Source organism: Bos taurus, chromosome 4 (assembly GCF_002263795.3).
Source record: "Bos taurus isolate L1 Dominette 01449 registration number 42190680 breed Hereford chromosome 4, ARS-UCD2.0, whole genome shotgun sequence".
NCBI lineage: Eukaryota > Metazoa > Chordata > Mammalia > Artiodactyla > Bovidae > Bos > Bos taurus.
The window spans coordinates 33,538,748-33,563,885 of NC_037331.1; the positions used below are offsets into that span (position 1 = coordinate 33,538,748).

A 25,138-nucleotide genomic window follows, 5' to 3' on the forward strand; every position below is an offset into this window, starting at 1 on the left:
TCAAAAGTTTGCTAGGAAGTATTTTTTGTGAATATATGAGCCTAAGATTTAAAGTCAAGAGATTCTGGCTCATGTCCCAATTCTGCAGTTGCTGGTTGTGTGTTACTGGACAACTAACTTTTCAGCTCTCAACATTCCTTTTCATAAAGAGGATTGTAGACCAGACCTTTTAAGAACCCTCTTTACTCTTAATATCCTTTGATGAGTTTAAGATATTAAGCAGTATTCAAACAGATTGGCTTTTTAAGTTATATTTTGTTTGCAAGACACTTCTCAGAGTGAATAACTCCATATTCCATGGGATATTTTTGAAATATTACTAAAATAAAGTTAAAAAGCAAGGTAGTTGTATAATTGTTTGAATAAACATTTAGTTCTGTGTTGTCTATTAAGTCCTTTGAGAGTTGTCAGTGAAGGTATTCTTAAGGCATGAAGTTTCATTGCTTCCTCTCAGTGATGCCTTTGTTCTTCTGGTTATGGATTGAAAAGGGATGGTGAGTTTATGTTTCCTCTTTTGTTGATGTTTCAGCTTAATAGGTTGCAATTTATTGACTCAGACAGTCAGTGCCTTATGTCCATCCTGCTAGTAGTTAATGGAAAGGGAATGTCTGAAGATTAAAGGATGCAGATGTACCTGTGAACGTTACAGATTGAAAGCAGTAAAATATTTAATGTTAGGAGTCTGGGAGTTTCATTCAGCTCTCCCCTCCACACATACTTTTTTTTTTTTTTTAAATGATGAAACTCAAACCTAGACAGAAGAAGTGATTGGACCAAGGTTATACCTTTACTAGTTACTTTTAGAATGAGTAACGAGAGGACTCAGATCTCCAGAATGCTAGTAGACTGTCAAAACAACACTAGATGTATGATATCTGCTGAGAAAAAAGCTTTCAGTTTATGCAAATATGGACCAAAAAAGGTATATAAAGGGTTTATATCTGTTTAAAAATGGCTTAACATTCGTATTGATTGTCATTATGCTTATAATATAAATATGGTACTTAAATTCAGTTAAAGCAAATATCCTTAGTAGCTGATTTTCTCTGGTTTTGGCTGTTAAAAGGATCGGTTTTCTAGTTAGTCAAGTCTTTAGGAAATAGCTCTTACTGACAAGATATTAATGCTGTTTGTGAAATTAGTCAGGGGAATGAATAAAGTGGAAAAATAACTTAAAGAATAGAGAAATAGCCATTTTGGAGGAAGTACAGATGATGAGATATTATTTCAACCCCACTTTGATGCTGACTATTATGTGCTCACTTGCTAAGTCATGTCTGACTCTCTGCAACCCCATGGACTGTAGCCCGCCAAGCTCCTCTGTCCAAGGGATTCTCCAGGCAAGAATACTGGAGTGGGTTGCCATTTCCTTCTCCAGGGGATGTTCCTGACCCAGGGATTGAACCTGCATTGCAGGAGCTACGAGGAGAAGTCAAGACTGTAAATATAGCCTCAAGAAATCAAGATTATAAAAAAATTACACAGACATTTTTGATGTCTGTTTACTTTTTGTAGACTTGGAGAGGTATGTCCCAACTCCTAGGTATTTTAGAAGAATTGTCTGGAAAGCACAAGATGTTTGGTGCTGAAGATATTAGCTGTATTTATTTGAATTGCTGTAAAGTATCAACATTTGTCCCCAAATACCAACCGGGGTCTTTGACTTTGGCTATAGCCACTTATGTACACATTTGGATTAAGTCTTGGGGAACTGAAAACAAATCAGATTTCATTTATTTATTAATTTAAGGTTTAAATGGCCCTAAATCTTATAAAAATAAAATTTATTTTTATACTATTGGGCCTGCATGGTGAACACAAGCTTTTACATTTTTGCAATGACTTTTTCTCCTCTATGTGAATTTTCAGTGTTAACTCCCCTCTCCTCCTCTGCTTCCCATGCTCCTGCTTGCCCAATTTCCAACTTCTTAATGGGCTTGTCTTTTTGTTACAATAATGAGAAAGATTCACTTAGAACTACATACTCATGCAGTTGTCACTCAGGCTCCAGAGATCTGGTGTGTTTACTTATTGATAATTACTCGTGGCTGTTGTTTCCTACACATTGAAAGAAGCTCTTGTAGCCTGTCCTGTGATGAGTGACACATCTAATTAAAAACACTGTTCACTGAGCTTTACTGGGCCCTTATGTTTACTCCACAGATTCAGAATGATCAGTGCCAGGAGATGGACACCACCGCTGACAAGTGGGTAAAACTCACAGACAATGGAGAATGGGGCTCTCATTCTGTAAGTCTCTCTCTGCTCTTCTCTCATACCAACCCCATTCTTCTCCTTTATTTTCTCAAACTTATTTTTAAAAGTTTATTTTAAAGAAAAAAATTATCTTTTAATTTAGAAATTTCTAGTTAGGGAAGAAATTGCCCCTAAGTTTCATGGACTCAGGCTCTTTCTAGTATTATTTTCTTTCCTTTTCTTTTCTCCTTAGCTCCCTCTCCCTGCTCTTTCCTATCACACTTCAACTGTCCTGCTTTTCAAGGGAGGCATTAACAGGAATGAAGTCTACTCAGAATTAATATACAGAACCTCTGGGTATGTAAGTTTACAGATGTGGTAATCATATGAAAGATATTAATCAGTGACTCTTGGCATTGGATGGATCCTTGAGTTCGAAGCATCACTACGAACAAAGCTAACCATAGATGTGATGGAATTCCAGTTGAGCTGTTTCAAATCCTAAAAGATGATGCTGTGGAAGTGCTGCACCCAATATGCCAGCAAATTTGGAAAACTCAGTAGTGGCCACAGGAGTGGAAAAGGTCACTTTTCATTCCAATCCCAAAGAAAGGCAATGCCAAAGAATGCTCAAACTACTGCACAATTGCACTCATCTCACACACTAGCGAAGTAATGCTCAAAATTCTCCAAGTCAGGCTTCAACAGTACATGAACCATAAACTTCCAAATATTCCAAGCTGGATTTAGAAAAGGCAGAGGAACCAGAGATCAAATTGCTAACATCCATTGGATCATAGAAAAAGGAAACAAGTTCCAGAAAAATGTCTACTTCTGCTTTATTGATTATGCCAAATCCTTTGACTATGTGGATCACAACAAACTGTGGAAAATTGTTCAAGAGATGGGAATATCAGACCACCTGACCTGCCTCTTGAGAAATCTGAATGCAGGTCAGGAAGCAACAGTTAGAACTGGACATGGAACAACAGACTGGTTCCAAATAGGGAAAGGAATATGTCAAGGCTGTATATTGTCACCCTACTCATTTTACTTATATGCAGAGTACACCATGAGAAACGCTGGGCTGGATGAAGCTGAAGCTGGAATCAAGATTGCTGGGAGAAATACCAATAACCTCAGATATGCAGATGACACCACCCTTATGGCAGAAAGCAAAGAACTAAAGAGCCTCTTGATGAAAGTGAAAGAGGAGAGTGAAAAAGTTGGCTTAAAGCTCAGCATTCAGAAAACAAAGATCATGGCATCTGATCCCATCATTTCATGACAAATAGATAGGAAAACAATGGAAATAGTGACAAACTTTACTTTCTTGGGCTCCAAAATCACTGCAGATGGTGACTGCAGCCATGAAATTAAAAGACGCTTACTCCTTGGAAGAAAAGCTATGACCAACCTAGACTGCATATTAAAAAACAGAGACATTACTTTGCCGACAAAGGTCCATCTAGTCAAAGCTATGGCTTTTCCAGTAATAATGTATGGATGTGAGAGCTGGACTATAAAGAAAGTTGAGCACTGAAGAATTGATGCTTTTGAACTGTGGTGTTGGAGAAGACTCTTGAGAATCCCTTGGACTGCAAGGACATCCAACCAGTCTATCCTAAGGGAAATCAGTCCTGAATATTCATTGGAAGGACTGGTGCTGAAGCTGAAACCCCAGTACTTTGGCCACCTGATGTGAAGAACTGACTCAATGGAAAAGATCCTGATGCTGGGAAAGGTTGAAGGCAGGAGGAGAAGGGGATGAAGAGAACGAGATGGTTGGATGGCATCACCGACTCGATGGACATTAGTTTGAGCAAGCTCCAGAGTTGGTGATGGACACGGAAGCCTGGCGTGCTCCAGTCCATGGGGTTGCAAAGAGCCAGACATGACTGAGCAATGGAACTGAACTGAGTTTCTTTTATCCAGCTTTCTCTGCAGTTACCCCAAGAAGCGATTTTCAAAGTTGTCTTCTTGGGGACTGTTCTGAGCCCAGTTTTGCACAGATCTGCATATCACAAAATTCATCCATGTCTGGAGCTGAAACCTGCTTTCTATCTGTTACCCATTGTTCAAAATTCTACCCTTTCTGGTTGTGTCTGGTAAACTGCTTATTTCTTTAAGGACAACCCTGAGTGTTTGAAGGCAATTATTAGGTAACACAGTCCCTAAATCTGTTATTATTTGAGGCACTGTCCCTTTGGAGTGAGACATGGATTTAAAATCTAGAAAAATGGTATAGATGAACCTTTTTACAAGGAAGAAATAGAGACACAGATATAGTGAACAAATGTTTGGACACTAAGCGGGGAAGGGAGTGGGGTGAATTGGAAGATTGGGATTGACATATATACACTACTAGGTATAAAATAGATGACTAATGAGAACCTGCTGTATAGCACGGGGAACTCTACCAAATGCTCTGTGGTGACTTAAATGGGAAGGAAATCCAAAAAAGAGGGCATATGTGTGCACATATAGCTGATTCACTTATTGTACAGCAGAAACGAACACAACATGGTAAAGTACTATACCCTAATTTGATCCCTGAGTCGGGAAGGTCCCCTGGAGAAGGAAATGGCAAAGCACTCCAGGGTTCTTGCCTGGGATATCTCATGGACAGAGGAGCCTGGCAGCCTATAGTCCATGGAGTTGCAAAAATCAGAAATAGCAACTAAACAACAGCAGCAGCTCTGGTTTATAGTCGTTGTGTTTCTTTAGGCAATTGACTTTGTCTCTTTGACTCTAATAGTTCATATGAGAAATAGGACCAATCTTGCAGAGTTAAATGAGAGGATACATTTTATTCAGTGGCTCAGTCACGTCTGACTCTTTGTGACCCCATGGACTGCAGCATGCCAGGCTGCCCTGTCCTTTACCATCTCCTGGGGTTTGCTCAAACTCATGTCCATTGAGAGGATACATAGGGAGGGCCTAACATGGTGCCTGCCGTGTAGATTGAACACTGTTTCAATAAGTGACCATCCATCCTTGCCTTTGTGTTGTAGCAGATACCTCATCCTTGAGTGATTAATATAATGCATCCTTTCAGAGTAATTTTTTTGATCTGTATGCCTGGAAGTGATATTAGTACCAATTAAAATCCATTCACCTAAGCTTTCAGTCCTCTGGGCTTTGACGGTACAAGTAACCCTTGGCAGCAAATATGCTTTCTTCACTTATAGAGACTTAACACAAAGGAAGAGTATTTAACGTACAGCTTTTCTGACTCTCTGGCAGGGTGAGGTAGTCAGATATGTTTTAATTTTATATTGCTTGAATTCGCCCAGCCAGACTCCATAGAAGAATAAGGGTGGCAAATGAGAAAGCAAAACACCCTTCAGTTCAGTTCAGTCGCTCAGTCGTGTCCGACTCTTTGCGACCCCGTGAACCGCAGCATGACAGGCCTGCCTGTCCATCACTAACTCCCGGAGTCCACCCAGACTCATGTCCATTGAGTTGGTGATGCCATCCAACCATCTCATCCTCTATAATCCCTTTCTTCTCCTGCCCTCAATCTTTCCCAGCATCAGGGTCTTTTCAAATGAGTCAGCTCTTCGCATCAGGTGGCCAAAGTATTAGACTTTCAGCTTCAAAATCAGTCCTTCCAATGAACACCCAGGACTGATCTCCTTTAGGATGGACTGGTTGGATCTCCTGGCAGTCCAAGGGACTCTCAAGAGTCTTTTCTAACACCACAATTCAAAAGCATCAATTCTTTGGCAATCAGCTTTCTTTATAGTCCACTCTCACATCCATACATGACCACTGGAAAACCATAGCCTTGACTAGACGGACCTTTGTTGACAAAGTAATGTGTCTGCTTTTTAATATGCTGGCTAGGTTGGTCATAACTTTCCTTCCAAGGAGTAAGCATCTTTTAATTTCATTAGTTTACTTGACTGAATCAGCATGAAATTGATCGGAAAAGTAATTTGATAAAAATGTTCTGGTGGCAAAGGAAGCAAATATTAGACATTGTATCATTTACATTCTGGAGCCATAGAGTCAAATCAGGCTATTCTATAAGAACAGTCCTATTTTTCTTTTGTTGCTGTTGCAGTGTTGTTTGTTAAGTAATTTTAAAAGGAAGCAAACTCATTCTATTACCTTTTTGTTTTCAGAGCCCAGAGATTTACTTATGAATAGTGACAGCAATCAGTATGTAATTGGGCTAAGTGCCTCTCACAATCTAAATTGAGTCTTTTAAATATAAACCAAGTCTTCATGCACATGATTTGAAATTCATTTTATCTTCTTCCACGCTTGAAGAATTTTCTGTTCCTCCCTCTTTACTGTATTTTTGGGGTTGGCAAACTTTTTCTTTTTTTTACAAAATGTGAATTTAAGGAAAGCTTAAGTCTCAGTAAGTAGTTGATTTAAATTTGTGGGTTCCAGATAATCGTGTTTCATTTTAATGTGTTGAAAAGTGTATAGGGGATTAACTTTGATATAGGTATGGTTGGAAGTAGCATGGTTTATCTGACCTGAGTGTCTTGTGTTTTCTTTACAGGTAATGTTGAAATCAGGCACAAACATACTGTACTGGAGAACTACAGGCATCCTTATGGGTTCCAAGGCAGTCAAGCCAGTGTTGGTAAAAAATATCACAATTGAAGGTATTTCACATCTGTCTCTTTTAGTAGTCGCCTATCCCATTTAAAATATTGACTACATTGTTGGTTTCGCTGGTTCAAGGGGATATGGGACAAAAATTAGCAGGTTAGACATCATATTGGCCTAGAGACTCTGGTTTTATTTCTGGCAAGTTGGCTGTTTGTTTTTCCAATCCCTAAACTGAATTATTTAATCTGTGTGAGAAAGTAAAAATAATGACAATTGTAGGTGTCTTGAAATAAAAGAAAACAATCTTTATTAATAGCCTACTCTTCATTCAAGAAGACTTCATTGTGCTGGCATAGTACTTATACAGGTCACGACTGTATCCATAAAAATAACAGTGAAATAAATATCTTGGCTTGTCTCCTACACCTTTTGCCTCTCTTAACCAACTGCATTTTCTGACTCCTGAGAGTAGACAGCATGTTCTGGCATGGTTCATTATCAGAGCTACTTTTACTTAAAGCAGTGATTTCTCTTTTATTTAACTTTGATTTACATTTTACTATGGTAAAAGTGTGCTTCTTCCTGTGAAGCTAACTCATTAGTTGTAGGGACATCTGCTGGTGATACCTGGACTTACAAACCTGAAGAAAAGTCAGCTTTTCCCTGGGTCTTATGGGTCTTGTCTGTATGTAACTAGTGAGCAGTGGAGAAAAAGGGAAATGGTAGACACAGAAAGAAGAGAATGGTACAGAATTGGAAGGAATCAGAATTTACAACATTTCTGATTAATGAAGTTGTTTTAATAGCTGAGCTTATACACTGATTCAGTTCAGGTCAGTCACTCAGTGATGTCGGACTCTTTGCGACCCCATGGACTGCAGCACGCCAGGCTACCATGTCCATACCAACTCGGAGCTTACTCAACTTTATGGCCATTGAGTTGGTGATGACATCCAACAATCTCATCCTCTGTCAACCCCTTCTCCTCCTGCCTTCAGTCTTTCTCAGCATCAGGGTCTTTTCCAGTGAGTCAGTTCATCCATCAGGTGGCCAAAGTACTGGAGCTTCAGCTTCAGCATTGGTCCTTCCAATGAATATTCAGGACTGATATCCTTGAGGATTGACTGCTTTGATCTCCTTACAGTCCAATGGACTCTCAAGAGTCTTCTCCAACACCACAGTTCAAAAGCATCAATTCTTCAGTGTTCAGCAAGTCTTTATAGTCCAACTCTCACATCCGTACATGATTACTGGAAAAAACATAGCATTGACTAGATGGACCTTTGTTGGCAAAGTAATGTCTCTGCTTTTTAATATGCTGTCTAGGTTGGTCAGAACTTTTCTTCCAAGGAGCAAGCACCTTTTAATTTCATGGCTGCAGTCACCAACAGAGTGATTTTGGTGCCAAAGAAAATAAAGTCTGTCACTGTTTCCATCGTTTCCCCATCTATTTGCCAGGAAGTAATGGGACGGATACCATGATCTTCGTTTTCTGAATGTTAAATTTTAAGCCCACTTTTTCACTCTCCTCTTTCATCAAGAGGCTCTTTAGTTCTTCTTTGCTTTCTGCCATAAGGGTGGTGTCATCTGCATATTTGAGGTTACTGATATTTCTCCCAGCAATCTTGATTCCAGCTTGTGCTTCTTCCAGCCCAGCATTTTGCATGATGTACTCTGCATATAAGTTAAATGAGCAGGGTGACAATATACAGCCTTGACATATTCCTTTTCCTATTTGGAACCAGTCTGTTGCTTCATGTTTGGTTCTATTGCTTCTTGACCTGCATACAAAGTTCTCAGGAGGCAGGTCAGGTAGTCTGGTATTTGTTGTGATCCACACAGTCAAAGGCTTTGGCATAGTCAATAAAGCAGAAATAGATGTTTTTCTGGAACTCTTGCTTTTTCTATGATCCAATGGATGTTGGCAATTTGATCTCTGGTTCCTCTGCCTTTTCTAAATCCAGCTTAAACATCTGGAAGTTCACGGTTCACATACTGTTGAGGCCTGGCATGGAGGATTTAGAGCATTACTTTGCTTGTGTGTGAGTGCAATTGTGTGGTAGTTTAAGTATTTTTTGGTGTTGCTTTTCTTTGGGATTGGAATGAAAACTGACCTTTTCCAGTCCTGTGTCCACTGCTGAGTTTTCCAAATTTGCTGGCATATTGGGTGCAGCACTTTCACAGCATCATCTTTTAGGATTTGAAATAGCTCAACTGGAGTTCCATCACCTCCACAGCCAGCCTTCTTGATAGTGATGCTTCCTAAGGCCCATTTGACTTTGCATTTCAGGATGTCTGGCTCTAGGTGAGTGATCACACCGTCATGACTATCTGGATCATGAAGATCTTATTTGTATAGTTCTTCTGTGTATTCTTGCCACTTCTTCTTAATATCTTCTGCTTCTGTTGGGTCCATACCATTTCTGTCCTTTATTGTGCTCATGTTTGCATGATATGTTCCTATAATGTCTCTAATTTTCTTGAAGAGCTCTCTAGTCTTTTCCATTTTATTGTTTTCCTCTATTTCTTTGCCTTGATCACTGAGGAAGGCTTTCTTATCTCTCTTTGCTATTCTTTGGAACTCTGCATTCAAATGGGTATATCTTTCCTTTTCTCCTTTGCCTTTTGGTTCTCTTCTTTTCTCAGCTATTTCTGAGGCCTCCTCAGACAACCATTTTGGCTTTTTGCTTTTCTTTTTCTTAGGGATGGTCTTGATCACTGCCTCCTAAACAATGTCACGAACCTCTGTCCATAATTCTTTTGGCATTCTATCAGGTCTAATCCATTGATCTATTTGTCACTTCCACTGTATAATCATAAGAGATTTGATTTAGGTCATACCTGAATGGTCTGGTGGCTTTCCCTACTTTCTTAAAATATGAATTTGGCAATAAGGAGTTCATGATCTGAGCCATAGTCAGCTCCTGGTCTTGTTTTGCTGACAGTATAGAGCTACTCCTACAAGACTTACTAAGAACTAACACCCCAAAGAGATGTCCTTTTCGTTATAGGGGACTGGAATGCAAAAGTAGGGAGTCAAGAAATACTTGGAGTATCTGATAAATTTGGCCTTGGAGTACAGAATAAAGCAGGGCAAAGGCTAGTAGAGTTTGCCAAGAGAATGCACTGGTCACAGAAAACGCCCTCTTCAAATAACACAAGAGAAGACTCTACACATGGACAGCACCAGATGGCCAACACCGAAATCAGATTGATTATATACTTTGCAGCCAAAGATGTAGAAGTTTATACAGTCAGCAAAAACAAGACTGGGAGCTGACTGTGGCTCAGATCATGAACTCCTTAATGCCAAATTCAGACTTAAATTGAAGAAAGTAGGGAAAAACCACTAGACCATTTAGGATGACCTAAATCAAATCCCTTATGAGAAGTGAGAAATAGATTCAAGGGGTTAGATTTGATAGAGTGCCTGAAGAACTATGGACAGAGGTTTGTGACATTGTACAGGAGGCAGTGATCAAGACCATCCCCAAGAAAAAGGAATGCAAAAAAGCAAAGTGGTTGTCTGAGGAGGCCTTACAAATATCTGTGTAAGAAGAGAAATGAAAGGCAAAGAAGAAAAGGAAAGATATACCCATCTGAATGCAGAGTTGCAAAGAATAGCAAAGAGAGATAAGAAAGCCTTCCTCAGTGATCAATGCAAATAGAATGGGAAAGACTAGAGGTCTCTTCAAGAAAATTAGAGATACCAAGGGAACATTTTGTGCAAAGTTGGGCTCGATAAAGGACATAGATGTTATGGACCTAACAGAAGCAGAAGATACTAAGAAGAGGTGGCAAGAATACACAGAAGAACTGTATAAAAAAGATCTTCATAACCCAGATAACCACAGTGGTGTGATCACTCACCTAGAGCCAGACATCCTGAAATGCAAAGTCAAATGGGCCTTAGGAAGCATCACTACAAACAAAGCTAGTGGAGGTGATGGAACTCCAGTTGAGCTATTTCAAATTCTAAAATATGATGCTGTGAAAGTACTGCACTCAATATGCCAGCAAATTTGGAAAACTCAGCAGTGGCCATAGGACTGGAAAAGGTCAGTTTTAATTCCAATCCCAGAGAAAGGCAATGCCAAAGAATGCTCAAACCAGCACACAATTGCACTCATCTCACACACTAGTAAAGTATTGCTCAAAATCCTCCAAGCCCGGCTTCCACAGTATGTGAACCATGAACCTCCAGATGTTCAAGCTGGATTTAGCAAAGGCAGAAGAACCAGAGATCAAATTGTCAACCTTTGTTGGATCATTGAAAAAGTGAGCGAGTTCCAGAAAATCATCTACTTCTGCTTTCTTGACTATGCCAAAGCCTTTCACTATGTAAATCACAACAAACTGGAAAATTCCTCAAGAGATGGGAATACCAGACCACCTGACTTGCCTCTTGAGAAATCTGTATGCAGGTCAAGAAGCTACAGTTAGAACTGTACATGGAACAACATACTGTTTCCAGATCTGGAAAGGAGTATGTCAAGGCTGTATATTGTCACCCTGCTTATTTAACTTATATGCAGAGTATATCATGAGAAATGCTGTGCTGAATGAAGCAGAAGCTGGAATCAAGATTGCTGGGAGAAATACCAATAACCTCAGATATGCAGATGACACCACCCTTATGGCGGAAAGTGCAAAAGAACTGAAAGCCTCTTGATGAAAATGAAAGAGGAGAGTGAAAAAGTTGGCTTAAAACTCAACATTCAGAACACGAAGATCATGGCATCTGGCCCCATTGCTTCATGCAAACAGATGGGGAAACAATGGAAAAAGTGACAGACTTTATTTTCTTAGGCTCCAAAATCACTGCAGCCATGAAATTAAAAGACACTTGCTCCTTGGAAGAAAAGTTATATCCAATGTAGACATCATATTAAAAAGCAGAGACATTACTTTGCCAACAAATGTCCGTCTAGTCAAAGCTATGGTTTTTCCAGTGGTCATGTATGGATATGAGAGTTGGACTATAAAGTCAGCTGAGCGCCAAAGAATTGATGCTTTTGAGCTGTGGTGTTGGAGAAGACTCTTGAGAGTCCCTTGGACTGCAAGGAGATCAAAGCAGTCAATCGTAAAGGAAATCAGTCCTGAATATTCATTGGAAGGACTGATGCTGAAGCTGAAGTTTCAGTACTTTGGCCACCTGATGTGAAGAACTGACTCACTGGTAAAGACCCTGTTGCTGAGAATGACTGAAGGCAGTAGGAGAACAGTTGACAGAGGATGAGATGGTTGAATGGCATCACTGACTCTGTGGACATGAATATGAGTAAGCGCCGAGTTGGTGATGGGCAAGGAAGCCTGGCGTGCTGCAGTCCATGGGGTCACAGAGTGTCAGACTCGATCAGTGACTGAACTGAACTGAACTGATAGAGCTTCTCCATCTTTGAATGCAAAGAATATAGTCAGTCTGATTTCGCTATTGACCATCTGGTAATGTCCATGTGTAGAGTCTTCTTTTGTGTTATTAAAATAGGGTGTTTCTATGCCAGTGCATTCTCTTGGCAAAACCCTGTTAGCCTTTGCTCTGCTTCATTCTATTCTCCAAGGCCAAATTTGCCTGTTACTCCAGGTATCTCTTTAATTCCTAGTTTTGCATTCCAGTCCCCTATAATGAAAAAGACATCTTTTTTGGGTGTTCTAGAAGGTCTTGTAGTTTTTCATAGAACTGTTCAACTTCAGCTTCTTCAGCATTAGTGGTTGGGACATAGACTTGGATTTTTGTGATATTGAATGGTTTGCCTTGGAAACGAACAGAGATCATTCTGTCATTTTTGAGATTGCACCCAAGTACTGTATTTCACACTCTTTTGTTGACTATGAGGGCTACTCCATTTCTTCTAAGGGATTCTTGCCGACAGTAGTAGATATAATGGTCATCTGGGTTAAATTCACCCATTCCAGTCCCTTTTAGTTCACTGATTCCTAAAATGTTGATATTGTCTCTTGCCATCTTCTGTTTGACCACTTCCAATTTACCTTCATTCATGGACCTAACATTCCAGATTCCTATGCAGTATTGTTTACAGCATCGGACTTCCATCACCAGTCACATCCACAATTGGGTTTTATTTTTGCTTTGACTCCATCTCTTCATTTTTCTGGAGTTATTTCTCCACTGTTCTCCAGTAGCATATTGGGCACATGCCGACCTGGGGAATTCATCTTTCAGTGCCCTATCTTTTTGCCTTTTCATACTGTTCATGGGGCTTTCAAGGCAAGAATACTGAAGTTGTTTGCCATTCCCTTCTCCAGTGGACCACGTTTTGTTAGTACTCTCCAACATGACCCGTGAGTCTTGGGTGGCCCTACATGGTGTGGCTCATGGTTTCATTGAATTAGACAAGGCTGTGGTTCCATGTGATCAATTTGATTAGTTTTTTGTGGTTGTGGTTTTCATTCTGTGTACCCTCTGAAGGATAAGGATACAGGGCTTATGGCAGCTTACTGATGGGAGAGACTAACTGAGGGGGAAACTGGGTCTTGTTCTGATGGGTGGGGCCATGCTCAGTAAATCTTTAATCCAATTTTCTGTTGATGGGTGGGGCTGTGTTGTCTCCCTGTTGTTTGACCTGAGGCCAAACTATGGTGGAGGTAATGAAGATAATGGGGGCCTCCTTCAGTAGGTCCCATGCATGTGCTGCTGCACTCAGTGCCCCCAACCCTGCACCAGGCCATCAGTGACCCATGCCTCCGCCGGAGACTGCTGGACACTCACGGGCAAGTCTGGGTCAGTCTCTTGTGGGATCACTGCTCCTTTCTCCTGGGTCCTGGTGTGCACAAGGTTTTGTTTGTTCCCTCCAAGAATCTGTTTTCGCAGACCTGTGTAAGCTCTGGTGCTTCTATGATGGCGTTAATGGTGACCTTCTCCAAGAGGGCTAATGCCATTCCCAGGTCTGCTGCACCCAGAACCCCTGCCCCTGAAGCAGGTCACTGCTGACCCATACCACCCATACCTCTGCAGGAGACACTCAAACACAGTTCTGGCTCAGTCTCTGTGGAGTCTCTGAGTCCTGGTGCACACATGGTTTTGTTTGTGCCCTCCAAGAGTCTGTTTCCCCAGTCCCGTGTAAGTTCCTGCAGCTCTGTGATGGGGTTAATGGTGACCTCCTCCAAGAAGGCTTATGCCATACCCAGGTCTGCTGCATCCAGAGCCTCTGCCTCTGTGGCAGGCCACTGCTGACTTGTACCTCCACAGGAGACACTCAAACACTCAAAGGCAGATCTCAAAGGCAGGTCTGGCTCAATCTCTTAGGACTTTTCTGGTGCACACAAGGTTTTGTTTGAGCCCTCTGAGCATCTCTGGTGGGTATGGGGTTTGGTTCTAAATGTGATTTCATCCCTCTTGCTGTCTTGCTGGGGCTTCTCCTTTGCCCTTGGGAGTGGGGTATATTTTTTTGGTGGGATCCAGCATTCTCCTGTTGACAGTTGCTCAGCAGTGAATTGTAATTTTGGAGTTCTCGCAGGAGAAGATGAGCGCACATCCTTCTACTCTGCCATCTTACTATGGAATCTCATACACTGATTATATACTTCTATCAAATCTGAATCTCTTAACTGTTCACTATACTTCATTGTTCAATTCAGTATTCATCCCAGCTCTCTACAAACAGTAAATACATTTGTGATGTTGAATTAATGGTATATAAAAGACCTGGGTTGAGCTTACTATTAATATTTCTTGTTCACTTCTGGTAGCAGAAGCAAGGACATGCTGATTTGTTGCTGTTGGGACCTCCCCCTATGCTCTGTCTCCTGTTTCCACACAGGGTGACACAGGGTCCTCCCTCCATGCTCTGTCTCCCATTACCACTTAGGGGTGATATAATGCCCTCCCTTCATGCTCTTTCTTCCATTACCACACAGGGGTGGTACAGGGCCCTCCCTCCATGCTGTGTCTCCCGTTACCACACAGGGGTGGCCTACACATCAGAATGCTTTCCATGCAAGCCCGGCACCTTTAGCGACAAACCAGGTTCGTTCATCTGCCAAGTGTGTCCCAGAAACACCTATTCTGAGAAGGGAGCCAAAGAATGCATCAGGTGTGATGAGGACTCGCAATTTTCAGGTAAGATGAGTCTCCCATTTATACTCTTTGATCTTTTTTGCTAAATTTATGTTTGTGGACAGTATATAGTCATAAGCCAGAAATCACACATACAATGTGATGAAAACAGTGGGCCAGAAACCAAAGTCCTGAAATGAATTCATACTTAGTGGATAAAATAGGACTTCTAATTACCTCTTTCTGCAGAACTTTTCTTTTTGTCCGTAATGTTTTCTGTTCCACAACCCCCAGGTAGCTGTTTTGGATATGTTTATACTTGCCTAAAAAAATTTTGTATTGTACTTTTAGATGATTCGTTGGCATGGAGATGTACTTAGAAACTTAATTTGTTCCAGATTTACAACATGCAGTGATAATGAAGGAAATCTAATGTTTTCTTAGAAAGCTATGATATGCTTCTTGTGTACCTTGGAAACATTTTATTGCTCTAGGAAAAAAAAAAAAAATCCAGGCCTTCATTTGCTCTAGGCCTAACTAGTTCTTGGAGAAGGCAATGGCAGCCCACTTCAGTACTCTTGCCTGGAAAATCCCATGGATGGAGGAGCCTGGTAGGCTGTAGTCCATGGGGTCTCGAATAGTCGGATATGACTGAGCGACTTCACTTTCACTTTTCACTTTCACGCATTGGAGAAGGAAATGGCACCCACTCCAGTGTTCTTGCCTGGAGAATCCCAGGGACGGAGGCGCCTGGTGGGCTGCCGTCTATGGGGTCGCACAGAGTCGGACACGACTGAAGCGGCTTAGCAGCAGCAGTAGGAGTAACTAGTTCTACCTAAATTCTTCTGGCAAGATTATTTTTACTTTTCACTTGTCTGCTTTTTGTTTGTTTGCTTGTTTTCATGTTTGCCTTTTTCGTAGAGTCACAACATAAATGACTCATCTCTGAAATGCATTCTTGTGTTGCAGAAGAAGGATCCAGCGAGTGTATGGAGCGCCCTCCCTGTACCTCAAAAGACTATTTCCAGATCCACACTCCATGTGATGAGGAAGGAAAGGTACAGGCTATGTTCAGTCATCTACATCCCTCATTTATCCACCCCTTTTCCTATTTTGAACAGACTACAGTTTGTTCCTTAGACAGTTAAATGAGCAGATATATAGCACGTGTGTTTAAGTAGCACAGAGGAAATTTAAGAATTTAGACTCCTAAGCCCACCTTTCTGGCTCTGATTTTCATATCTACTGCTTATTAGGTCTTCCCTGTAGGTAGCTCAACCAATAAAAATCTGCATGCGATGCAGGAGACCAGGGTTTGGTCCCTGGGCTGGGAAGTTCCTCTAGAGAAGCAATCCACTCCCAGTATTCTTGCCTGGGAGAGAATTCCACGGACAGAGAAGCCTGGCAGGGTGACATGGGATCCACTGTGTTGCAAAGAGTCAGACATGACAGCGACTAACACACACTGCTTATTAGTGCTGTGTTGTGTGCTTGAAGTCTCAAGAGTTTTTCATCTGTACAATGGGAATAGTATCAGTACTTACTTCATAGGGCTGCCAGGAAAATACATGAGATACTCCATTTAAGATTCCCTAACACAGGGCCTGGTGCATAGTGAGTGCTCAGTCAGTTAGTGCTATTGTAAACAGTTAAATTTTTTCAGGAATATTAGTATCAGGAGAGCACAGCCTTAAAATATGTTCTGTGACTCACAGAATGAAGATAATGTTTGACTTCTCTTCAATTATTTGGTTACTCAGTAGGTTCAGTCAATAAAAGCCATGCAGCCATAGGCTGATGCAGTTATGGCAGATTGTTGTGTAATTGCATTTAGAAAATGCAAATTAATTACCATATAAATGGCACTTAGCCAGAGGAAGGATACAAACCTGAACTCTGCAGTTGACCTGCCATTGTCTTAATTAAAAAGTTAGCCTACCAGTCTATGTTAGCAGGAGAACCTGGGATTAAGGTGGCTGTGATGCAGCATTCTTTGTGTGTGTTTGCGTCTTTGAAATAATGACGTTGATTTTTGTCCTTAGGTTCTCATCTATAATTTTTATATTTATATAATTGTTCATCTTACCCTTAGTCCTTAAGCTTTTTAAATTTACTTCCCAATACTTAACACAAAGTATATTCTTATATTTACAGTATAACAAGTACTTAGAATAAGTCAAAGGAAGGACAGTTTAAATTATGGACATTTTCATTTAGAAGTGCATCTGTGAATTTCAATCAGAAGAGTAACGTTAACAGCTTTTAAAGAGCAAGGATTTATGAAGTATGATGTTGAATGTATGTTAATGGCCAAGTAAGAGCTATTTCTATTTAGAAAATATATGCAGAGAGCCATTACATGCTAAGTCACTTCAGTCGTGTCTGACTCTTTGTGACCCTATGGACTGTAGCCCACCAGACTCCTCTATCCATGGGGGTTCTCCAGGCAAGAATACTGGAGTGGGTTTCTGTGCCTTCCTCCATTAAGGTGGGTTGAAAGTAATTTGGAATCATGTTTCTTTAGCTAAACTTTTCTTGGCTGAACTTTCTTTTATATTAAGTAAGGCAAATTAAATTTATGTTTTCAGTTCCGTTCAGTCTGTCATGTCTGACTCCTTGCTACCCCATGGACTGCAGCAGGCCAGGTTTCCTGTCTATCACCAACTCCCAGAGCTTACTCAAACTCATGTCCACTGAGTCAGTGATGCCATCCAACCGTCTCATCCTCTGTTGTCCCCTTCTCCTCCTGCCTTCAATCTTTCCCAGCATCAGGGTCTTTTCCAATGAGTCGGTTCTTTGCATCAGTTGGCCAAAGTATTGGAGTTTCAGCTTCAGCATCGTTCCAATGAATATTCAGGCCTGATTTCCTTTAGGATTGACTGTTTTGATCTCCTTGTTGTCCAAGGGACTCTCAAGAGTCTTCTTCAACACCACAGTTTAAAAGCATCAATTCTTCAGCACTCAGCTTTCTTCATAGTCCAGCTCTCACATCCATACATTATTACTGGAAAAGCCATAGCTTTGACTAGATGGACCTTTGTCGGCAAAGTAACGTCTCTGCTTTTTAATATGCTGTCTAGGTTGGTCATAGCTTTTCTTCCAAGGTGCAAGCGTCTTTTAATTTCATGGCTGCAGTCACCATCTGCAGTGATTTTGGGACCCAAGAATATAAAGTCTGTCACTGTTTCCATTGTTTCCCCATCTATTTGCCATAAAGTGATGGGACCAGATGCCATGATCTTACTTTTCTCAATGTTGAGTTTTAAGCCAACTTTTTCACTCTCCTCTTTCACTTTCATCAAGAGGCTCTTTAGTTCTTCTTCACTTTCTGCCCATAAGGGTGGTGTCATCTGCATATCAGAGGTTACTGATATTTCTCCCAGCAATCTTGATTCCAGCTTGTGCTTTATTCAGCCTCACGTTTTGCATGATGTACTCTGCATATAAGTTAAATGAGCAGGGTAATAATACTGCTTTGACATGTTCCTTTCCCGATTTGGAACCAGTCTGTTGTTCCATGTCCAGTTCTAACTGTTGCTTCTTGACCTGCATACAGATTTCTCAGGAGGCAGATCAGGTGGTCTGGTATTCCCATCTCTTTAAGAATTTTCCACAGTTTTTTGTGATCCACACAGTGAAAGGCGTTGGGGTAATCAATAAAGCTGAAGTAGATGTTTTTCTGGAAGTCTCTTGCTTTTTTGATGATCCAACAGTTGTTGGCAATTTGATCTCTGGTCCCTCTGCCTTTTCTGAATCCAGCTTGAACATCTGGAAGTTCCTAGTTCATGTACGGTTGAAGCCTGGCTTGGAGAATTTTGAGCATTACTTTGCTCGCTTGTGAGCTAAGTGCAGTTGTGTGGTGGTTTGAACATTCTTTGGCTTTTGAATGAAAACTGATCTTTTCCAGTCCTGTGGCCACTGCTGAGTTTTCCAAATTTGCTGGCATATTGAGTGCAGCACTTTCACAGTATCATCTTTTTGGATTTCGAATAGCTCAACTGGAATTCCATCACCTCTACTAGCTTTGTTTGTAGTGATGCTTCCTAAGGCCCACTTGACTTTGCATTCCAGGATGTCTGGCTCTAGGTAAATGATCACACCATCGTGTGATCACATCATTTCACTTCACATCACATCACTTCACTTTTCATCACTTTATTATCTGGGTCATGAAGATCTTTTTTGTATAGTTCTATGTATTCTTGCCACCTCTTCTTAATATTTTCAGCTTCGGTTAGTCCATATCATTTCTGTCCTTTATTGTGCTCATCTTTGCATGAAGTTTTCCCTTAGTGTCTCTAATTTTCTTGAAGAGGTCTCTACTCTTTACCATTTTATTGTTTTCCTCTATTTCTTTGAAATGATCACTGAGGAAGGCTTTCTTATCTCTCCATGCTATTCTTTGGTACTCTAGTCTTTAATTAAACTGTGAAGAAGGCTGAGCACTGAAGAATTGATGCTGTTGAACTGTGGTGCTGGAGAAGATATTGAGAGTCCCCTGAACTGCCTGGAGATCAAACCAGTCAGTCCTAAAGGAAATCAACCCTGGATATTCATTGGAAGGACTGATGCTGAAGCTGAATCTCTAATATTTTGGCCTTGAGAAACCTATATGCAGGTCAGGAAGCAACAGTTAGAACTGGACATGGAACAAGACTGCTTCCAAATAGGAAAAGGAGTACGTCAAGGCTGTATACTGTCACCCTGCTTATTTAACCTATATGCAGAGTACATTGTGAGAAACTCTGGGCTGGAAGAAGCACAAGCTGGAATCAAGATTGCCGGGAGAAATATCAATAACCTCAGATATGCAGATGATACCACCCTTATGGCAGAAGCTGAAGAGGAACTAAAAAGCCTCTGGATAAAAGTGAAAGAGGAGAGTGAAAAAGTTGGCTTAAAGCTCAACATTCAGAAAACAAAGATCATGGCATCTGGTCCCATTGCTTCATGGGAAATAGATGGGGAAACAGTGGAAACAGTGTCAGACTTTATTTTTTTGGGCTCCAAAATCACTGCAGATGGTGACTGCAGCCATGAAATTAAAAGAGGCTTACTCCTTGGAAGAAAAGTTATGACCAACCTAGATAGCATATTCAAAAGCAGAGACATTACTTTACCAACAAAGGTCCGTCTAGTCAAGGCTATGGTTTTTCCTGTGGTCATGTATGGATGTGAGAGTTGGACTGTGAAGAAGGTTAAGCACCGAAGAATTGATGCTTTTGAACTGTGGTGTTGGAGAAGACTCTTGAGCGTCCCTTGGACTGCAAGGAGATCCAACCAGTCCATCCTAAAGGAGATCAGTCCTGGGTGTTCATTGGAAGGAATGATGCTGAAGCTGAAACTCCAGTACTTTGGCCACCTCATGTGAAGAGTTGACTCATTGGAAAAGTCTCTGTTGCTGGGAGGTATTGGGGGCAAGAGGAGAAGGGGACGACAGAGGATGAGATGGCTGGATGGCATCACTGACTCAAAGGACATGAGTTTGAGTGAACTCCAGGAGTTGGTGATGGACAGGGAGGCCTGGCGTGCTGCTATTCATGGGGTCGCAAAGAGTCAGACACGACCGAATGGCTGAATTGAACTGAACTGAATGTGAAGAGCTGACTCATTAGAAAAGACCCTGATGCTGAAAAAGATTGAAGGCAGGAGGAGAAGGGGATGACAGACAGATGGCTGTCTGCCAGATGGGTTTGGGTGGATTCCAGGAGTTGGTAATGGACAGGGAGGCCTGGTGTGCTGTGGTTCATGGGGTCACAAAGAGTCAGACATGACTGAGCGACTGAACTAAACTGAGCTCTGAACAACAATGAAAACATTCCTGAAGCGTAAATGAATAAGATCTAATATACAAATGTATCTTGTTTTTGCTATAATAAAAATATTCAAAAATCATGTTTTTATTATGTCAGTGAGTAATGATGTCAGTGAATAGAATGATAAAATCTAGTTAGCCTGTGCTTAAAGAAGGTGTGCTGCAATTCATAGGGTCTCAAATACACAGACATGACTGAGCAACTGAACTGAACTGAAGTAAAGAAGTAGAGCCACATATTAAGTATAGATTGTACAGGGTGCACATACATGCATACACACACATATATGGGCACATGTGTACCTCCACAGGCATATTGTGTACACAGATACAGACAACTTACGCTCTTTTTGTGTTTTTGATATATAGCAAAACAGTGTACCAGCACTCCATAAACTCAGTGATTCTTTTTTAAAAATTTTAACTGGAGTATAGTTGATTTACAATCTTGAATTAGTTTCTGCTATATAGTAAAGTGAATCAGTTATACGTATACATATATTCACTCTATTCTTTTCCCACATAGGTCATTATGGAGTACTGAGTAGAATTCCCTGTGCCATACTGTAGGTCCTTATTAATTATCTCTTTTATGTCACCGATTCTTTAAAAACTGATCTAAGTCTTTAAGAGAGAGGTTTCTAGCTTCAGAAGTGAACAAAAAGCAATGTGAACTTAATTAGATAACAGATATAGTGAAGACATGTCTATTATACACATCCATTTGAATATTTTCTGATTTTATTACAACATTTTCTTTTGTTCTGGTTTCATCTTTGTAAGAGTTATTTGTTCTTGCTTTGAGTAGCCTGGAAATTTGCTGGTGGCTTAATGATGTTTCCCAGGGCATTCATTGACTGTCTTTTGACTCTTATTGTCCTGTCATGCTCTTTTGGATCTTATTATCCCCTTGCTTGGAGAGCATCATCAAGGGAAATGGCTCTTAAGGTATACAGATTTTGAACATTATAATTCATATGACACAGGAATGTTCAAGTTTTTGAAACTTAGTTATTTGCTTGCTTCCTGCCTATCAGTTCAGTTCAGTCGCTCAGTCGTGTCCGACTCTTTGCAACTCCATGAACCGCAGCACACCAGGCCTCCCTGTCCATCACCAACTCCTGGAGTTTACCCAAACCCATGTCCACTGAGTCAGTGATGCCATCCAAACATCTCATCATCTGTCATCCCCTTCTCTTCCTGCCCTCAATCTTTCCCAGCATCAGAGTCTTACCCAATGAGTCAGCTCTTCGCATGAGGTGGCCAAAGTACTGGAGTTTCAGCTTCAACATCAGTCCTTCCAATGAACACCCAGGACTCATCTCCTTTAAGATGGACTGGTTGGATCTCCTTACAGTCCAAGGGACTCTCAAGAGTCTTCTCCAACACCACAGTAAAAGCATCAATTCTTCGGCACTCGGCTTTCTTTATAGTCCAACTCTCACATCCATATATGACTACTGGAAAAACCATAGCCCTGACTAGATGGACCTTTGTTGACAAAGTAATGTCTCTGCCTTTTAATATGCTGCCTGCCTATAGAGTACACTTTTAAGGAAAATTTTAATTGGTAACTGGAACCATTCTAATCCTGATTAATAGACTCATTCACATCATGAAAAATGTGGAGCGTCTACTCATTCACTCATTCATTCAGTGAATCTTTACTGAGCACTGGTTATATGCAGAGTGCTGAATGATGAGTGCAGAGCCAAGTAAGGACAGACAGAAGAAGATACATGTCTCCATAGACTGCAGAGCAGTTGTTGTTCAGCTTTGGTGAACATCAGACTCCCCTGGAGGTTCCTGTCCCAGATTTTCTATTTCAGTAGATCCAGGGCATGGCCTGGAATGTACATTTCGAAGAAGTTCCCAGGTAATTCTGACTCTGCTGGTCGAAGATCTCAGCAATTTGGGCACATCTGGTCTAGACTTTAGAAAAAGAGATAATCTGTTATAGAAAATGAGTCACTATTTCTGATTATTATTAGTGCTATAGGAGAGAAGTCTGAGCTTTTGGGTGCTCTGACCAAATCAGGGAAGGCTTCAGAGCTATGTAAAACCTGGGTGAAATGTTTATTAAAAAAAATCTATAAAATCAAATGTTTTACATATAGTTCTTAAACTAGCCATATATCCACTAATCATATCATTTGGTCGACAGCTCTCTGTCTTATCCACAGGGAGATAATGAGAAGCTCTATCAAATATTTTGTTAATATTAAAAGATGCCCTCTCTTGAGGAATATTTGTCTGTTATCCAGTCAACTAGTTAACATTCTTTTGGGCTCAGATCTCAAGCACTGAATCTTTGCATGTGTTTAAACGAAGATCATGGCATCCAGTCCCATCACTTCATGGGAAATAGATGGGGAAACAGTGGAAACAGTGTCAGAATTTATTTTTTGGGCTCCAAAATCACTACAGACAGTGACTGCAGCCATGAAATTAAAAGACGCTTACTCCTTGGAAGGAAAGTTATGACCAACCTAGATAGCATATTCAAAAGCAGAGACATTACTTTGCCAACAAAGGTTCATCTAGTCAAGGCTATGGTTTTTCCTGTGGTCATGTATGGATGTGAGAGTTGGACAGTGAAGAAGGCTAAGCACCGAAGAATTGATGCTTTTGAACTGTGGTGTTGGAGAAGACTCTTGAGAGTCCCTTGGACTGCAAGGAGATCAGCCCTGGGATTTCTTTGGAAGGAATGATGCTAAAGCTGAAACTCCAGTACTTTGGCCACCTCATGTGAAGAGTTGACTCATTGGAAAAGACTCTGATACTGGGAGGGACTGCGGGCAAGAGGAGAAGGGGACAACAGAGGATGAGATGGCTGGATGGCATCACTGACCCAATGGATGTGAGTCTGAGTGAACTCCGGGAGTTGGTGATGGACAGGGAGGCCTGGCGTGCTGCGATTCATAGGGTCGCAAAGAGTCGGACATGACTGAGCGACTGATCTGATCTGATATAGGTGTACCTCAGGCAACATTTGTAAAATGTGGGTTCTAAGCAATCTTTAAAAAACAAAACACACATTAAAATTTCAAGTTCACTCACTGCTATGAAAGCACGCCTACTCTATCGCTTGCTTATGTCATTAGTTGTATTCCAGTGCAACTCCCTACTCTCACCCCCACATTCTGGTCATGCTCAGCTCCATACCACGTCAGTTTGGCTTCTGTAGTTGGAGATGATTATGAAATTAATGTATTGAATTAAAAAAAATACTTTTCAGAATTTGAGTGGGAACAGGCAGGGCAGGAGTTCCTTGACTCATGTGACTGGGGAAGTTATCACAGAGCAAACAGTTTTACCAAGCCTTTCTTTTGCTTTTCTCACCAATATTCTTGGCTCAGTTTGATTTCCTTCTCAGATAGCTTCTTTCTGTGGTGCCAGATACACTCTGATGTCTCCATTCCAGCCACTGTCATCCTTAGAGAATTTGATCAAAGGAGAGCTGAACAAAGTTTCTGAAAATACTGGCCCTGCTTGAATTTCGAGCCCATCTCAGACCAGCCATTCAGTCCAGTAGTGTGAACTACTCTGGTTATACCGCTTAGTTCACCTGTTAATCTCTATGGCTGGAAAGGCTAGACCATGTGGCTCCCAGTTCCTTTCATCATCACACAAATTAGTTCCAAATGAGAAAGAGATACTGTCTGTTGGCACAATAAAATCAGAGTGATTCTGCATAAATTCCAGAATACATCACTCTTAAATAACGTAGATCTGGCAAGATTGTCTTGAAATCCTGGGAATTCCCACAGAATTTTGTACATACCTCTTTTGATGCTTATGTGATGGTCAACATTTGCAATACTTTGATATGTTTTTCAGTCACTAAGTCATGTCCAACTCTTTGCAACCCCATGGACTGCAGCACTGCAGGCTTCCCTGTCCTCCACTATCTATCGGAGTTTGTTCAAGTTAATGTCCATTGAGTTGGTGATACTATCCAACCATCTCATCCTCTGCCGCCTTCTTCTCCTTTTGCCTTCAGTCTTTACCAGTATCAGGGTCTTTTCCAGTAAGTCGGCTCGTCACATCAGGTGGCCAAAGTATTGGAGTTTCGGTATCAGTCCTTCCAAAATATTCAGAGTTGATTTTTTTAAGAATGACCAGTGTGATCTCCTTGCAGTCCATGGCACTGTCTAGAGTCTTCTTTGATATGAGATCACTTTATTGCAAATACTTGTAAAGATGACTGTTTCCTTCACCGAACTCTGCTTCCCATAGACAGAAACATGTTCTTAATTATTAAAAAAAAAAAATATAAAAATTTTAGGTCTAGTAGAGTACCCAGAATGCAGAAGGTAGTGAATTATCTTTTGAATGAATTAATGAATGAGAGAATTAGTAAGTGGATGTATGATTAACACAGAGTGTTGTGTTCCGTACTCTGTAGAGGCTTGAGGAAATTTTGACAAAATGGGAAGACTCCAGAGAAAAGAAGTAGATAACTAGTTCATATGAAATATTATTGAAGTTACTAGAAATATTTTTTCAGATTGGAGGAAAGACCCCATCTAATGGTG

At 40.9% G+C, this 25,138-nt stretch overlaps 1 protein-coding gene across 1 annotated transcript in view; it reads left to right on the forward strand.

The window, feature by feature from the left end:
- Positions 1–25,138, forward strand: part of ELAPOR2 (endosome-lysosome associated apoptosis and autophagy regulator family member 2) — a 221,166-nt gene that overhangs the window by 140,016 nt on the left and 56,012 nt on the right. The window contains 4 exon segments of the mRNA NM_001046238.4: positions 2,164–2,250; positions 6,716–6,821; positions 14,696–14,848; positions 15,755–15,843. Of these exon segments, the coding sequence (NP_001039703.2) occupies positions 2,164–2,250; positions 6,716–6,821; positions 14,696–14,848; positions 15,755–15,843 (435 nt within the window).